This window comes from Thunnus thynnus, chromosome 13 (assembly GCF_963924715.1).
Source record: "Thunnus thynnus chromosome 13, fThuThy2.1, whole genome shotgun sequence".
In the NCBI taxonomy this organism is placed as follows: domain Eukaryota; kingdom Metazoa; phylum Chordata; class Actinopteri; order Scombriformes; family Scombridae; genus Thunnus; species Thunnus thynnus.
Genome location: NC_089529.1, coordinates 9,646,212 through 9,664,847, shown reverse-complemented (window position 1 = coordinate 9,664,847; position 18,636 = coordinate 9,646,212). Strand labels below are relative to the sequence as shown.

The window sequence follows — 18,636 nt, the reverse complement described above, 5'->3', positions numbered from 1 at the left end:
CGCTGATGGAAAATAAACCACTGGTAGATGCCGTACCTTTCCTGAAAGCGCTGCATCTCAAACGCTGGGAGAGACCACTGAGGGGCAGCAGAATTACATGCCAGGCCTTGTTTGTTCCCCAAATGCATCTTAGTATAGTGCTCTGAATCTATTAATCCTGCTGACTTATGAGTGACCTCGAAGGATCCCGGTGTGTCGACAATGCTGAGTGTGTGGTCGAGTGAAAATGTGGAATGAAAAAAACCTCGTTGTTTGTAAAAGAATAAATAAATAAATAAACGGTCCTGCCCCTCTGTGCAGCCGAGTGTCCGGTTATGGGATGTCAGCAGATGCTAAACAGTATGGAAAGTGAATGCCTCTTGATGTGATGGTTCACTACGTTATTACACGTGATACTGAAATGTTGAGATAAATATTATCAGGTTTACTCAGACAACAGTGACACAATCAGATGAAATCTTTCCATCTTTAGCAAATATATTACAAAAAATAAAAATACAACGAAACAGTGAAAACAAGTAATATAACAATTCAGTTTATTTTATTTATTTTCCAGACAGACACATCAATTTCTGGACCACAGTAGAGGATGGAAACCTTTCACAGACATTTTTTTGTCAATATTATTATTTGAAAATACAAATATAAAATTAGACTTTCCACATTTGATATGTGAGAGACCCCCATCCAGTATTATTATTATTATTTTTTCTTTTTAGTATATTTTACAACAGGGCTTAAGCAAGCCATATGATAACCTGAAAGATGCTTTCAGATGTCAGTCAAGTCTGTCTGTCTCTCGCCATAAAAAGTCGGTTAACATAAAAAAAAGGGGCAAGTGTTAGGAATGGGCAGACAGCAGTGAAGAGAGCTCTGTGCTCAGCCTGCAGAAACACGGAAGCACAGCAGAGCCTCACACTGCCATCCATGCAGTCTGAAGAGCTTCCAAGCTCCCCTCTAGGCCATGCAGTCTGCTCCAAACTCTCGTGTTGTTGGTGAACATAAGCTAATAATGACACTTCGACTATATGTACCTGGGTTTAGCTGTTTGAGGAATATATCTGTATACAGCTGAGGTCTCCAGTCTAATATTGTTCAGACAAGTTTAAATGAGGGCTGAGTGAAAATTGCAAATATATATTCATCTATACACATATATATATTGCAATTGTGTGTATATATTTAGCAATGAGCATGGGTGAGATGGCGATGGTTTGGACTGAAGGGGAAATTCACCCTAAAAAAACACAGTATTTCTGTCACCTTAGATGAGTTCAGTCTAAATTTGTGAGCATGAACAAATCTTTGTTATATCCTGAAACAAGAGAGTGGACACTATAAATGGTGAGAGTCACTTTGTGGACTGGGAGACTAACTTTGTGGTCACTGTGACTGTATCCAGTATCTCTCAGAGATAAGGGCACATTGTCTGGTTTAAAAACCATTAGCACCACTATGAATAAGCCTCTTTTGGGTATAAATGCTCAAGAACATTCAATGAGCCTTCAAAGTCAGTCTAATTCACTGGAAATGGAGCAGAGCCTGAAACAGTTGTTCATATTCATAAAACAGATTCAAATCCAAGATGACAGAAATATGTGTGTGTGTGTATGTGTGTATGTGTGTGTGTGTATGTGTGTGTGGTTTCAGGGTGGGATTTCCCAGAGCGGATGGGATAAATTGTTTGGCCATTGCCTAGCACTTGCCTCAAGATTCAAGTTTAAATGGATACGGTAGTACACTACAAATGTCAACACCTTCCAGGTTGACTTTTTTTCTTTTTTGATTATTTTTCTTAAACCAAGTCCCCTCCCCTCTCCCCGAATGGATAAGCTAGTCTACTAAGATGTGTAACATTCATCAGCTGTAAACTGCTGTCAGTTTGAGATAAAATGAAATTACAGCAACAGAGCCATGCTACCTTAAAGTCCAAGCTACAGGATCACAAAACAATAGGGGAGTCCATTTTTGTATTATTTAAGGGAAAATGAGCCATTTCAAGTCTTATTTTTTTCCAGTGGAGACAGTTAATAATAGTCTGAGAGCCATCAGACGCTGCAACAGTGAAAAACAAAACAAAACTATATTTTCTACTTGTTGCACTGTTATTTGTTTTTTTAGATGAAATGGCAACACAACTGGAACCAACTACAGCTCCTAATGAGCTTCTTGTATCGGTTCCTAGGTGGCATTTATTATTTAATAAAATATTCAGATTAATAAATTCAAAGGAAAACGCTGCAAATGAAGAGGAGGAACACTTTCTTTTATCCTGTCGGAATAAAACTTAACTAAGTTGATACACTTAAATGCTTTGATTCTTGTTATATTTATTGTTTTTCTACTATTGAGATATTTTTAACACTAAAATGTGCAAATGAGGCGACATTTTTTGAACAGAAGCATTAATACCTGGGACATGTTTTTAAATTAATTCTTGTTTAGCTTTCCTTAGATTTTTAAAATACACTTTGGGGAAAATACTGTATTTTTTCTTTTCCAATGTGATCACTTTACAATAAAGTTGAATATTATTTGACTTGCTAAACATGTGGGAATTAGCTACTTTTGGGATGATTTGTCTATTTGCCTAGTTTTAAATAACCTAATTGATTCATTGGAATAATTTGTCGATTAGCGTCACTAACAAAGCTGCCATTACTGTACATACAGTATCTCATTTGACAGTCTATACTGGATGAGGAGAATGAATAGACACTAATGTTGTTTATTAATGTGACATTATTCAATTTTAAGACCCCACAAGGCAAAATAAACTAAATAACTGATATAAAATGTGAATTATCTTTAATTGAAATCATTTAAAAAAAAACAGCTCAATCTGCTGTTGGAGTGTGCACACAGCTTGAGCTGGGAAGTTGAATTGGCTTTACAACAGATTTGTTTTAGTTTCAAACAGGCACACAGCTGCTCCTGTATAAACTCTGGATGTCCTGTGGGACCTTTTGAGGAAACTGCACTTCAGTCATTTAAATCTGAAGTTGTAATATGTGTAGTTTGTCTCTGATTTAGCTCAGCACTCACATCAGGACATGAATCTATTAATCAGCCTCCAAATGCAGCCCAACCTGTAACACCTGCTAATATTCCTTTTAAAGTCAGAGGTTTTCTGTTTCGTGGAGTCTTTTTTACTCTTACAGTAATGCTTCTATAATGACTAATGTGTGAACACCATTTATAACGATTTAAAACAAAAACTAGTGCCCAGGGTTTAAGATTTAAAAATATTAATGAAAGTTTTGAGAGAAACAAAAGTCTGAATAAGATTAAAATCAGTATTATCTAAAAATAACTATGCCAGAGGCATCTGGGATATTTCCAAGGTGTACAAACATTAAAAGATATAACAGATAAAACAGCACTATGACTGATATCATGACTATAGTGGTCATCATTGGTATGTCACTTAAAAAAATATTAAAGTTTTCTTTTTTTTTCTTTTTTTTACATAAAATCGTATTCATGATTATAGCTTGTGTCCCTCTTTAAAAAAAACCCAAAACAATCAAAAATAAAAGTTTTGCATATCTAGCATTAGCATTTAAGGTAGTATGGCACACCCCTTTTAAAACATTCAAGGGTGGGGATCCAAATAATGCCTTGTGTACAATTCCATCTTACAGCAACGGTTTCTCTGTTGTTCATCCATGAGAGCTTTGGTTAGCTGAAACCATGTGAGAGTGGTAAAACCAACATAAAACATACAGGGAATAAATTACAATGAACCTCTAAACAAAATAATTGTCTGCAAATATATCTGAATAACATGATCATTTAGAGAAAGGTCTATCTTGACTGGTCCTAAATCCACTATTCACTACAAGTATTATATTAATGAGTCCTATATAACATCTACTTGTAATTACAGGAGATAGAAAAAGAGCGCGAGAGGGAGAGGGGTAAATATGAGAGAAAGGAGAGGTAGAGCGAGGGAGAACAACAAAGAGCACTACACTGGTATCAAAGACAGCACTCTGTTTACAAGTTAACTGTGATTTCTTTACACACTAATGAAATACATGAATGATCAACAAAAGATAGTAGGGTTTCTGAGGATGGGGAATGGAAAGAGAGAAAGCAATGGATGCACAGTACATTTTAATAGTATATTACAATTATTAATATATAAACCACAAAGTATCAATAAAACTCTGATTAAACTTGAAATCAGCAAAGAAGCATCTTTCTTTTTTTTTTTTTTTATAGTTTTGTATTTCTTATTTTCTTTTACATTTGAACATTACAAGGGTATTTTTTTTTCTCTTTACTCTTTAAATTATTACTTGATCACACCTCCATATCATTTACTTTTAAAAGTATCCAGCATATTTCTTTACCTGGTTGTTTTGAAATTAAAAGTAATGAGACAAGAACTGGGTAAAATGAAAAACAACAAATACATCTGCAGCAGGTAAAGTATTTCAGAAGACACACCATTCATTCCATCAGTGACTTTAAAAACCGGACCGCACTCTGGAGCAGATTATTATTAATATTATTATTATTATTAAACGTTTGTCATGAGTGAAATCATTAACCACACATACTGTGTAAAACCTGGTGCAGCGACAGATAGTGAATAATTCAGTGTCATCTTTTGACCCTGTATAAATACCTTTAGATGAGTCATGGGTCTAATATATAAAGAAATCCAAAGGCGTTGCCTCAGTACACTGCGACATGTCAGTTACTATTTCCCAAGCTGTTAACTCACCTCAGAACTTTGAAGCGTTTGTCTAGTTTAGAATACATTAACCCCAAAAAATCCTTCATACTATCCCAAAGCACAGGGCCGTTTTTAAAAAGCCAACATATACATGTGCAAATAGGAAATGGCCTGTACTTTACTACTCACAGTGCAATGATTACTCGCTTTATTACCTTTCAGTGTTTTCATTTATTTTGCCACTTAGAATAAATTAAACCTGCCAATGATTTCCAACGATAGAACTCACAAGGCTGAGGTATGGTATCAAAATGTTTACTTTCCTAATTCATTCAAAAAAGAACTGATTCAGAGAACAAGCGTTACATAAAAGGCTCTCGCACAGAGCCCAGATATTGTGTTCCAAAAATGAATCAGGAACAAGCAGGATGTAACCAACAGTAACATACGACTAACAAGATCCTCTCAGGAGTATAAAAGTGTCAGGATGCACAGAGCACTGTAAAATGCCTGGTTCAAGTTCTAATCTTCACATCTAAGTACAGTGTGCTTTGGATTAAATCATCTTTTTTTTTTTTTTTTTTTACCTCTCTTTGAAATGATACTGATATCTTAACAGTTAGACAAAAGATACCAATCAGGATCTTTTTTTTTTGTATTATTATTATTATTATTTGTTAAAACTGTGTTGACTTAACTCACTGGTTGTAAATTTGCTGGTATGACACTTGTAAAATTATTCAGCTTCGGTATTTACAGAGCAAGTGTGTTCTGTGTTTGTCTCCGGGGTCGTTACCGTCTTCCAGCAGAAAAGTAGAATAATAAGTGTTTACAGCTTTTTCTTCTATTCACACGCTATAACATGTTCTTTGACACACCATCACAAAAATATGCTATTCTCTCACTGAGTTGGTTATATGCAGTGACTGGAATAATATGTACAGCTACATTTCTTTTTCTCAAGTTTGAATTCACAATGTAGTTATATGAAATTTGTTATAGCATATATATATATTTCTAAACAACAAAAACAACACTTATAAAAAAGGACCATAAAAATATTGGAGTCCTCTTTGTATTGCCCAAAAATAGGTAATTATGGTTAACAATGAGACATCACAAGAAATAAAACAGCTACTAAGATTTATTACTTAGATACCCTCTTAAAATTTTCCTTAAACTTGATTATTTTTTTTCTGCGAGTCTTTCCACACTGACTTTCCTTTTTTTTTTGTGGAAAGACTGAATGCAACATCCAATCGTTTTTCCTTTTACACTAACCGATACAAAGATGAAGACATGACTTGCAGATATTCTTGGCTATGACCCCCGTACTGTAAGTTCAAACAAAATCCATTTACACAAATATACTATAAGATAAAATAAAACGACACAAAATCAAGGTTGAACTAAAATGACTTCCTAAAAACTAATCAAAACAAAAAGCTAACAGAGGAAGGAAATAGGTGGATGAAATCGACGTGAAACATCATACCAAACCAGGTTGTAAAGTTATAGGAGGTTTGGGATATAGTACAGCAGTTGTTATTTTTCTGAGATGACTAACGTTTTCTTTTCTTCTTCATATGGTTCCGACTTTTCGTCCTTTTTGCCTGGGTGACGCTGTAGTGCTTGAAGTTGGATAGCATCACCTGCACACAAAGCCAATTAGAAACTTCGTCCTGTCTTTCCTGGGCCACCAGATATACTCTGCTGGGTGATAAAGAAAAAAAAAAAGGATGATGAGAGCATTAGAATCAGTTCAATTCATATCCATAATGTACTCTAAGAATAATTGTAAAATTTAATGACAGAAATATGTGGTTATTAACAGAAATTCCAAATAAAATATTTTGGAATTAGCCCACATAACACAGATTTGAAAGAAATATTCATTAATTACAGCAGGTCCAAACTTACTGTGGCTGCAGGCATGACATGACAAGTACACATGATTACAGTAAAGGACACTCTATTTAACAACTTGGTTAGCAATCATGCTCGTACATGTGGAGTCAGATTGCAGATGTGATAACATCTTTTTTTTTTATAATGCTCAGATCGCTTAGCTCTAAATTAGCTGGAAAACCAATTAGAATTTAAACACATGTGTGCACAAATGAATAAATTCAACACGCGTCACACATCGTATCTACAAAGTACAACACTAAAAGCTCTTCTAGGCGTTTTCAAAGGGGCACAGTGTTAGCAATAAAGATGTAATGCGGTGACATTTACTGTTTGAGAAATACTTCATGATTCAAAGCTAGTAAGAAGTTTGGGATTTTAGACTTGTTGAAGTCATGGAAGTGAAAGGGTGGGACGGCAGCTCTGCCCTTAGAAAAGCAGAGCTCAGGTCATGTAATGACATCAAAAACATCAAAAACTGGTGTGTGACATACTGTATGGTTGACATAAGGTTGGCACTAGTAAAATATGTGGAGGACTATTTCAGGATGACATCATTTTAAAACGTTAATAAGAAAAGAAGCAAGAAAAACTGACAGAACTGGTAGTATGTGTGACTGCGTGACTTAAGTATTAATATTTCTTAAGTCACACGAAGGAATTGACCATGACTACATTTCTTGATATTAAAAAATCTTCTCTACTATCTTTATTGTTCACACATCAAACAGACCACCTCTCTCACAGCTCTTGATTTGCGCAGAGATAAACTTTCCTGCCGCACTTTACTACCAGCTCTGTCACTCTGAGGAGGTGAATAAACAACCAATAATGCCATGAACATATATTAGAGAGAGAGTGATAGAAAGGCACAGTAAATAAAATGCAATACCTCTGATGAGATGGCAACCGGCCACCTGCTCAATGGTATCCATTTGTAAAAGCTGTCGCAATCAACGGGCCCTAAAAGTGTACAGTTAGTGCTTTTGTCAGTATGCATTTCAAGGAAAGAAAAGTGAGTATCATGTCAACTTTTTCAGCTAGCATGAATGTGTACTTGATTCAGTTTTGATCACGTTCAGTAGCAGAGCGGCAGACTATTGTCACATATATTAACACAGATTTGTTCCATATTCTTGTAATAGAGGAACAGAAGAACTCTACATTACTACAGGAAGTAAAACTCTTCTAACGGTTAAAAATGTTAAAATAGTTAGATATACTGTGTAAAGTATGTTTTTTAATCATTCAAGATACAGTAACTTCAAATCATTGTATTTTCTATACTAACACAGTACTCAGATTACAATAATCCTCAGCAGATAACAGTCGAAATAAAAATATGTGAAGGAAATAACATACACAGACGATCCCCATTCATGCTAACGTACACAAGTGATATAATCTGAAAGCACACTGAGAATAAAGAGCATAAACACCCCTCAGTAAGATCAGTGTGGTTTTGAGTATTGAATGGTTTTCATTATGGTGCTCAGTTATCAGGATACTGTGAGCGCCGCTGCTGACAGGTCTGTAGAAATCCTCAGATTCAAACACAACAGTGAAAAGAAAAGCACTTTCAACAGCGATTATCTGTCTTTTATCACCTCAATCAACTAATTGCACTCTAATTGTCTTGCATATAAAAACAGTTAAGTTCATTACTGCTTCTTCACAGTGGCTGTTTTGATATTGGCTAAAGGGATTAATAAAATCACTGGAGCGTAAGACCGAGGGACAAAGCGCTGAATCTGAAGTCACCCGTGAGGTTGTGACATGTGATGATCTTACATGTATTTAGTTGAACAGCAGCTCCGGTAGAAAAATGAATTATAAAGCACATTTTAGTTCTGAATCATTTCCTATTTTAATGTTCTGAATAGAGAGATCATCTCACTGAGAGCAGAGTTAGAGACCTGCCGCATCACCTCTCTGCTTTATTACACGCTGTTTGATTCACTGGGTAATTCTGAAGTGATTTAGCACGTACGGTTGTATCACAGGCACAATCTGACTTTCTGTCAGGAAATCACAAAACCTGAGTTATATTTAGTAAAAATTAATTCTTAACATTAAGAAAAAAAACACAGTTTCATAAATGAACCCTTCTAAAGTGTTTTAAGGTAAATATGATGAAAACCAAAACATTTGAATTCAGAATTTGTTGCGTTGAAAGACGTTGACACATTCTCTAACGCAGCACTAAACCACATGATGGTAACAAACTGTTGCTACAAATGGAAAATAATGGAAACAAATCGCCTCATTTCCATCTGTAAACTATCTGCTGGTAAATCTGCTTTGAAAATGAGCCAGCCTGGTCCTTCATAACAAATATTTTGCTTCCTACACGGAGACCAGCAGATTATGGCGGATAGCCAGTGGACCTAAAACAATTAATAAGAGAGGCTTTGCTTAGAAAGCAAAAAGCCAATAAAATGTATTTTTCTGTTAAGCTCTGTTTTTGTTTGGATATCATAAATCAATTACACATACTTGCTTCAATTAAAATGAGCTATTTGCACATTTGCTCCAGTTGACACTATCCCACACCGACAATGCATAACTACTACTTTATAAGTCTCACATTCACTTCAGCTTTGCTAAACTCTTTTAAAATGTGCTATCTCTCAGAAAAGAGATGCACAAAATGCCTCAACTGCAATGTTTGCAATGATTAAAAAACCTAATGTTTGACACAGTTGCATACCTAAAGGCACAATCATAAAATAGCAGGACCACACGAAATGATGAATCAATTTAAAATATACAAAACATAACTACCAAATAATTTCTCACACAGCTAAAAAAATACCACCAAAAAAACCTCAAATCAATCTTTCTTGTACTTTCTGGTTTCTGTCGTAGGAAGTTCAAGTTAATGACTATAAAGTTTGGAGAGGGTGTCTTCACCCTGTAGTCTTGCAGTGCTTGCTTTCAGTGCTAATAGGCTTGTTGTTATCCCACCTCAGTAAAGCCATGCATTAATTAGCTTCTTTCAGAAAGCAGGTGTTGTTTTCATAACCTATACTGTGTCAGTCAGTTCAGTCATGTAAAACAGTACAAACATGCCCCACCAAGCCGAGCAGTGAGTCTACGAGCTTAGCCCTGCTGCATCTCGTCGGGGGCCGTAAAACTCAAATGGTAAAATTTTAGATTCATTATTCAGAGAGGTCCGAGGTAGAATAAAGTAAACAAAGAGCTGATTGAGTCTTCTGTTGGAGAGCTTGAGCTCCGTCCCTTCATTCAAGGTCTTGAAAATGAGAATCTTTGGCCTACTTGGCCTCAATAAGCTTGGTGCCGAATTTAAAATTTCTTATCCACAAAGGTCACCTGAAATTGGCTTCACCTGCTATAATGTTGGAAAAGCATTCTGGGAAAGAGGATCCATGTTCAATTATTTCAACTTCCTCTGAATCACTTTAAGATAATCTCTCCTTATTTTAGATTTGGGTTTACAATTTTTCTTAAGCGCCACTGTATGGCCAGGCGACGTCCTCTTTGTCAAGAACACAGGGGTCAAGACCTTCCAAGCGTTTTTCTAGTGGCTTCTTTGTGATTACAGTGGGAGCAAGAGGCAGGATTATTAACAGGTAGCTGCACATAAACTAAACTGACACACACAGCAAAACCGACATCTGAGTTCATCCACAAAAGCCTGGAGACATAGTCAGACTCTTTGTTATTGTCACCTCTACAAGACCTGCTAGTCTATGAGTTGACGTGGCAGCCGGCAGCTAACTGATCAGTGAAAGGAAATGTGCAACAGCACCTGGCTGAGCAGCTACACCTGTACAAGGACACTGACGGAGACAAAACCTGCTTGGAAGCAGTGTCCTAGTGACGGAGCAAACCCAAGCTCTGGGACAGATGGGTTTCTAAAAATAAAGGGAATTTGTTCTGTGAAGGTGACACAGGGTCCGAAGTGAGGTGATTTGTGCAACAGCTAAGGGGAATAAACATTTGCATTTGACACAGATAACTTTCAGAGCTAAGATGGGGTTCACCCTGATGCACCAAAATGCTTATGGGACCTCTGACCTCAATGAAAGTAGAGACATTTCTGCAAAGAAACTATCTAAACTCTTGGACTGCACTGAATGTTACTTCGTGCTTGCAATTACTAAGAGGCAGGTGCTGAAAAATGATAAACTCAGAGTATAACGTCCTATGATTAGTTAATTCTACTGTTTATAATAAAAAATGTAACGTTGAATTGTTTTACAGAGCTTGACAATCACATCAGCGTGCATTGGCTTAGTGTCATATTTTAGTGGTGGTTTTCTGACACAGACAAGGCAGTTTAGGTCAAGGTGCGGTCGGAAACGATGGAAAGTCTGCATTTGAGTACTCACTGTGATGCTGGGGCCAAACCCAGAGCCAGGCTGAGGGCTAGCAGCACTGATGTAGTTGCCCACAGCTGAATCCTGGCTGCTAGGTCCGTACAGGTCAGCCACAGGCCCTGGACTGTTAGCACCGGGGAAACCTCCGGGCCTTGAGGGGTTGGTGCCTGCATACAAACACAACAGGGAGCAGAGCAGCTCAGAAACACCCAACAAACATCAGCACCATTCTCATCTCTTACTGACTCGCTATGACTCAAATGGACACGTTTAAATCAGAAGAACACATTACTGGATTCATGTTTGTCTCAAAGGACTTATTGTTCATATTTCAGGTATAAGATAAATGCTGCTTATAAAACAACATATTCAATTTCTTTTTTAAAATCTGTTGACAAAATGGTGCAGGATTTTGGTTTAGTTTATTTTAAAAAAACAAAATCAAATTAAGGGTGAATCCAGTATGATATTCTAAATATAATCTACATGCTGTGTGTATTATGCATAGGAGTAACATTCACTTTGTATAATCATGCACAACACAAAACAAGCACACTGCTAGAAATACTTCCACCATGCTAATAAACTAGTAAGGTTGCAGTGTAAATGTTGCCATGCAGAATGTGAAGGAGTACTTGTAAAAACAACATCGGCTGTTGAATAAGAAGAGTGACACAGTATTATCATATCAAGGATGTGAGATTTCACATTTGAGGTACTTTATGCTTTATAATTCCTAGATACCAGCAAAAACCTACTAAAAAAAAAAATATATTCTCAATACTGTTTTCAGCTCTGTGTTTCAGCTTTTCAGTCTGCCGGAGTAACTTCAGGCGTTAAGCAAAAGAGTTACATGAGACGAGAGAAGGAGGCATAAGGGGGAAATATAAAAGCTTGACCCGAAGTCATCTGCAGGTCCAAACTCGGGGGGATAAAAAAGAAATACTGTACATGACTTACCACCTTTGCCCTGTGAGTAAGAGCAACTCAGACTAATAAAATGTCTTTTGAAAATCCAGATGCCTACTAAAGGCCAATAACACTGGCAATACAGGGGGAAAAAAACAGCCGGGGAGAAAGAAAAATGTGAATCTCTTAACAGCAATCTCCTCTGCTGTCAGCTTCACATAACCCTCTGTCTCACCCTTATTCACAGACAGACTGCGAAAAAAAACTGTACAGCTGCATTAAAAAGAAAAATCTTCCGACCACAGGAGCTGCTCGATCTTGTGTATATATGAGCTCATGAACCCTGTGATGCCTGAGAGGAAATCTCTGTATACATGTAAGGGAAAATACAGTGCAGTTGCAGTACATCCAATGTGTTGATGTAGATACACATGAAGCATATAAACTACATCATCGTCACCTTGCTTAACATATCACTGCTCCATCTATCAAAGCTATATTAGACAGGTTAGATCGATTAGAAACACCTGAAAATATACTCTAGATATTCGTGTGTAGTGCTCTGTAGAAAAATGAAGCCATCTAACTAAATACACATCGAGTGGAGTTGACACTGCTGTTAAACTGTAAGGACTTGAAACAGTGAGCAGCTAGGGCTCTTATCTTGCCTGCACAGCCCCCCAGTAGGCTGGCTTATTATATAATTAAGGATTTTTTCAGTTGAAATGGCAATCCTCATTTCCTGTGACTGGTGATTTTTATTAGAGTGTGGCGCACCCCTCTCCATGTGAAACTGCTTTTTTTTTTTTTTCATTTAAATATAGAGGCTGCATTTGTTCTTTAGCTTTGGGAGCAAAACAATCCCGAGTGTAATGTGGGTCAGAATGTTGTTCAGAATAATGTCCACTATAACACTGACTAGTGTGTTACTATTCATTTTTTTATTTTGGTTTTGGAGTCTTTTTAAACTATGCTGTAGGTTTTAGTACTAAGATACACTGTGACTGAAAGGATAAAAAACGACAGCAGAGAAAATCATGTGATGCTAGCACTTCTCTGCGTTAGGTACTTTGAAAGAAAAATGGAAAGACCTGAATTAATGAAAATCTACAGTGATGTCTTACTCTATACAGAACACTGCGCAGCACATTGCCTGCCTGTGTCTTCTAAGTTATATTTGTTTCACTTCTCTTTAATGTAGCGCTGAAGTACAGATGTAGGCAATGTGCGCAGGAGGAGCATTTATCTAAAGATTTGCCATCAAACTGCATATGGACACAGTCCTATTCTCCTTTTCAGGCTGAGAATCTGTGCAGCACGATCTTCATCTGTGGACTGAGCACTTTGTGAGGAGCAGGGCTGCTCACCGTAACGTTAACAGTGATGAAGTAATTAATGAAATATGGGTAATCTATGACCTCCACTAATCACCATCATAAGGCACCTACTGTACACAAAATGTAATTGTATTTTCTGAAAATCATGTATCCGTGCTTTTAACTGCTTTAAGCAAACACATCCGAATAACTTCAAATTCTCTTCATCTTTTCTTGGAAGTGACACAAGTCCCTTTCTTACTCTTATATCAACTATAATATACTATACATCAACATGCTACCATCAGGCCTCTAAATCAACAAAGACAATGGCATTGGTGTGGATATATGCAGTGATGTCAAGCAGTAGGTAATCTTCCTGTGTCTGAAATAAAACTCTTCACACTGCTTAACAGATCTATAGGAAATAAAGAATAGGGTCAGCTGTTTGCAGTGTTGCCACACTTGAACAAGTGTTACGACAATATAAAACAGCAGGCCTACAAGAAACAGCACATCTGTGTAGTTGTCTCTATTCAATCTGTCTGTGTGTTTTTTTGCTATTTTTGTGCTAAAGTTTGCACAGACAGTCTCTAGGAAATGCCAACATCTGCCCGGGGCAGTGGGCCAACACTTTTAGTCATTAGGGGGAGGGTTGGACTATTGTCCAGCCTGCTAGGGGCATCAGCAGCTCCCACACTTACTTTATTAATGCAAAAGGATAAGAAGACAGCCTCTTCAATTTTTATTATTATTTGTTTTGTTACTATTACTGTGAAGTGGAGCTGGAGACGCAGAAGTGAAGGCACACGATTCAAGCCCAGCAGGGGCACACGAGTCTCCAGAGACAAGGAAGCTAACCACTGTGTGTAGGTGTCACCAACAACAAGACGCATTTCCCACACTGCATGACGGCATTCCACTAAACTGCACTTCCTTTATTTATAACTTCCTTTGATAACATAAATATTGGTGGTACGTCATGTCAGTGAAAACATGATCATGATCATTATCAGAAGAAAAATAAAACATAGAAATATTTTTGTATTTAAAAAAAAAAGGTTAATTCTGAAGACTACTGTATGCTCTCAAAGAAATTGCATTCGATAATAAAGGTTTTTAAGCATTGCATGCAGGTAATGAAATGTCAATGTGTGGTGTATTTGACTTGTCGGTGGGATCTCATCCCCGGCTTTTGAAAGCTATGATTATATAAGGTAGACAAGAGAACATCAGAAAAAGCACAAAAGATGACGTTTCGCAGAGTAATGGCTGTATTATGCAAAAATGTTGTCTATTAAGTGTTCAACATCGTACAGCATTTCTAAAGCTTTCCTAGTCAGACTTTCACACACTAATAACAAGAGCAATCATTCTTACATTTAAAATCTCTCGGCTAAAAAAAAAAAATGACACTCACTTCCGACACGTACTCACTCCTTTGCTATTCAAAATTCAGATAAACCTGAGCTCTGTTAGAGAGGCCAGTGTATTCTCCGACATCATCAGTAGTTACTTTGCTCACATGCAAATGAAGGATTACATTCTCTATGTGTTGGCCCCTTATGTGCAAGCAGGGGCTGGAACATAACTTCACAAAGAAACAGAAAATCTACATTAAAAATTGAAAAAGGAGGAAAAACATGCAATGCTATTTTGTCAGCAAGACGTTTATATATGTATGTTTTTTTTTTCTTTTGAAGGGGGGGATTTTTTTTCCTTCATTGACAAAAGCAAGAGAAAATGTAAAAAAAAAAAAGAAAAAAAAAAGAAACAATAATAAATTAGACCATCTGCATGGAATAATGTCATGAATCAAACTGAAAAGTCCAAAACGTGGATGAGATAGATGCGCATATACAAACCTGGGTTCTTAAATTGATCCGGGCTGTGTAGGTGCTGGAGGGGGGAGTTGCAGGCGGAGGTGGCATGCTCACTGTGCAGCATCTGAGCCGCTTGGGGCCCCAGGGAGCCATAGTCAGCAAAGGAGCAGGGCCCCCCCCTCTGGTCACTGGGCGCAGAGTAAAACCCATAATCGGGGAGGCCTGGGAGATACAGTATAGGGTGGGGAGGGGGAGGGGACTCCATCATTGTGGAAATAAACTTTTTCATTGTCAAAGTCAATGTCCAGATTTGTTGAGCATAGCTTGTTGGTGTGTTACACCGTTTTTAGTTGACATCCTTGCGTTTTGTCTGCTTTAATTGGCCCTCCCTGCCCTCCCTCCCCAGCAGCTCCTGCCATGTGGCCAGGCCCCCCAGACATATGGTCCATGTTTGATACGCTCAGCTGTATCATATACACTAACTCTACAATTATGGATACATACTATCTCTGCCTGAAAGGACACAAGTAAGACCTCCTCAATTTACTCTAATGCTTTGACTTGATTCAAATGGACCAATAACAATAAATACAAAATATACATTAAGGCCACAGCTTTCATATTTTGGTTTTTGCATAATTGACCTGTGTCCCCCATGTTTTCTTGCAATCATTAAGAAGTGAGATGAAACTGAAGAATCATTAAAACACAGGTCAATACATTTCTCATTTCAAACGTCGACATACCTGAAGGAAGCTTGAATGAAAGAAACACAAAGCGCACCAATCAATAATTAATTTAAAGCCTCTTTTTTGACCAATAGCAACAGATGATAAGGTTTGTATGTGAATGACATACAGAGACATTCATGTTTATTGATGATAGGCATTCTGAAGTGCACTGAGTACTCTAAGCACGCCTCAGATCGGCCTCTTCGAATGATTCTCTCTTTGACACAGATGGTGGATTATCAACAGTTTAGAAATTGTCATTCAGCAATAAGTCGTGCTGACATTTATTGCTTGTCCTCTTAATCTGAGACAAGCTGCTCTTATAAAGAGTGCAATTAAAAGAAACTGCTCCTTCTCACACCTCTTTGATAACAGAGTTAATCTACTCAGGAGGGACTGAGATTGGTGACACCGGCTTTTCCATGGTGGGTTTCCCCTGCTGTGTGTTTGTTTTTTTATTTGGGTCCTGGAGCGAACAGCCATTCAAAGCCACTTCACCTCAACCCATTCAGAGTGAGACAGTCCACTTCTGCCAAATGGAATGTAAGCACCAGCCATGTTTCTCCGCCAATGCTTTTTAGCACTCTGATCTCACCACTTGTGGGCTGTCTGCCCACTCATCAAATTATAGGCTCCAAATACGGCAGGCTTCCCACGTACGTCACATAATGCCTGACACATTGAACAAAGCTCAAGAACCAATCATTCCATTTAGTTCACTTAGACAAATGTCACAGAAAATTGATTGGCCTTGCTAATGAGGAAAACTGGATCAATGGAATAATTATAGTGGCGGGAAAAACATTTGACAATAGCACAAACCATGTTATTGGGAATTCATAAGGAAGACATACCAAATGTGTCACCAGTTTAGAACAATGAAGAGACTGGAACCAAGCAGTCATTACTTTTCTTTTTCTGATACTTTCACTTTGCCTCACTAGTGAATAGAATTCAAACCATTTGCAAAATTCACTTTCATACAATTTGTAACTGACTCAAAAAATGATTGAAAATGAATCTTGAAAGATCTAATGTCATCTAGGTAAAAGTGAAGTAAAATGAGTTTTTTATTCATGAAACAAGAATATGTGTCTGATTTGTATGATGCAGACTGAAGATTATTAATATTATTATCAGTATTAATACCAAGCCCACATGAAACTATGACTATTCAGTCAAAACATTATTAGAAGCAGATTACTGAAGAGGGTGTAGCTTAAAAATTAGGTGGGAATAAGGCTGCAATTAGTAACTAAACTACATTACAGAAAGCATTAATCTCATGACGTCATTTGGACCATTAATTAATGACTAAGGACAATAAGCACTGGCACTGAGCATAAGCACTGAGCTGGAACTCACTTCAAATCTATAAACAATCAGATATTGGACAGCGCTTGGCATTGTTTGGTGAGTGCTGTCATAAATATACTGCTTATTGTACAATAAGTATTTGTTCTACTGAAGTGACATCCTACATTTTATAGCCTGATGTGGAAATTTGAAGCATTTTCAGACACTACATGCCGCTGCATTGTCTACAGGCAGAGTGTGGCAGGCTCCAGTAAGAAACAGGCCTGATGCAGGCAGCTGGACAAGAGTACTTCTCAGACACTCATCCACAAACATGCAGGCACACATTCTCAAAGCCATATATTTTCATCAGTGGCTATCTGATCTGTTATGCAGGATGAGACTGGGCAGAGTGTGCCCACAGCTGCATTAGTATCACCGATCACATCACTGTGCCTCAGACCGTCCCACTATTAATATTCACACAATCTATCCAGAACAATGGGCCTTTCTTGGACTCCTTTTTTTCCACTGGCCACTAATTGGATGTAATTACTCATCTACAAAACAAATGAGCGTGCTGAGGTTGCCTTGGAGACTAGATCAGGGGACCCAGCAGTGCGAATCATTCGCAGGGCTTCATTTATACTGATAATTATCTCCCCTACCCCCACCCTCTTTCCCTTCTGCCCTCAGTGACCAAAGCTGGCGGCGAGGCGATGGAGAGGGGAGTGTCTAGCAGTCATCTGCTACTGACATCATCGGGGTGGCTCTCTTTAAGTGGATAAATGCCCTGCTCTCGTTCCCACTTTGCCAGGTGACTGCCTTTAAGGAGGAATCACAAACCTTGAAAGTACTGCTGCTCTTCTTTTCGCTAGTTGGAAAATAGAACTAATCATGCTGATGATAAAATATAGTGCCACGCTCCCCGGCCTGTTGGGACTTCAGGATGTGAAAAATATTTTCATAAGTTCGCCAGTGTTCTGCACCAAGTTTCCTCATTTTAAATCCCACAGAAACTTAAGATACTAACTAACACATACACACTTTTAAAGAAACGGTCCCTAATTCAAATATTAACAAAACAGCCGCCAAATCAGTAAAATTAAAAACACTGTTGGTAACCGCTATTGCTCTCAAATTGATTGACAGGTCTCTCAATAAAGGGACTGACACTATACAACAATAAAACCTGTATTTATATTTTCTGATGCTGCTGAAGAATCACTAAAACTAGTAATCTTTGCAAACCCATCAGTTAAGAAGGCCTTTAGTTTGAATTCTGATCATCAACAAAATAAGTTGACTCTTTAAACATGAATATTCCTGTTATTTCTACAGTAGCGAATAGGGAATACAGGGAATTGGGGAATATAAAAATCTATTACCAAAAGTTATTTTCATTCCGGCGAGGAATGATTTTTCATGCAGTCACTCCTCCCTTTCCCTCGCGGCGCCAGTGAGATTCCTTGGTGGCCATCAAACCACATCACTCTACAGAAGATGTCAATAAACCTGACATGCTGCTTCTCAAATTAGCTTTGAATTTTAGAGCTACCATAATTAGCTTTTCCATTTTCACCAATGTCATTTAAAAATAGCGTGAAAGAAACTAACAGCTCT

General features: G+C 37.6%; 1 protein-coding gene across 13 annotated transcripts in view; it reads right to left on the bottom strand.

Moving 5' to 3' along the window:
• Nucleotides 1-519: 519 nt before the first annotated feature.
• LOC137195373 (RNA-binding protein Musashi homolog 2) overlaps nt 520-18,636 on the bottom strand; it is a 260,294-nt gene continuing 242,177 nt past the window's right edge. For 4 of the 13 annotated variants that reach the window (XM_067607675.1, XM_067607672.1, XM_067607674.1 and 1 more), the window contains 3 exons: nt 15,029-15,208; nt 10,951-11,105; nt 520-6,400 (listed from right to left, as the gene is read on the bottom strand). In XM_067607675.1, coding sequence (XP_067463776.1) covers nt 6,356-6,400; nt 10,951-11,105; nt 15,029-15,208 — 380 coding nt within the window. In that variant the 3' untranslated portion in view covers nt 520-6,355. Of the gene's footprint in view, nt 6,401-7,487; nt 7,559-10,950; nt 11,106-15,028; nt 15,209-18,636 lie in introns of all 13 variants that reach the window. The other 9 variants (XM_067607678.1, XM_067607680.1, XM_067607676.1 and 6 more) reach the window with 5 other exon arrangements.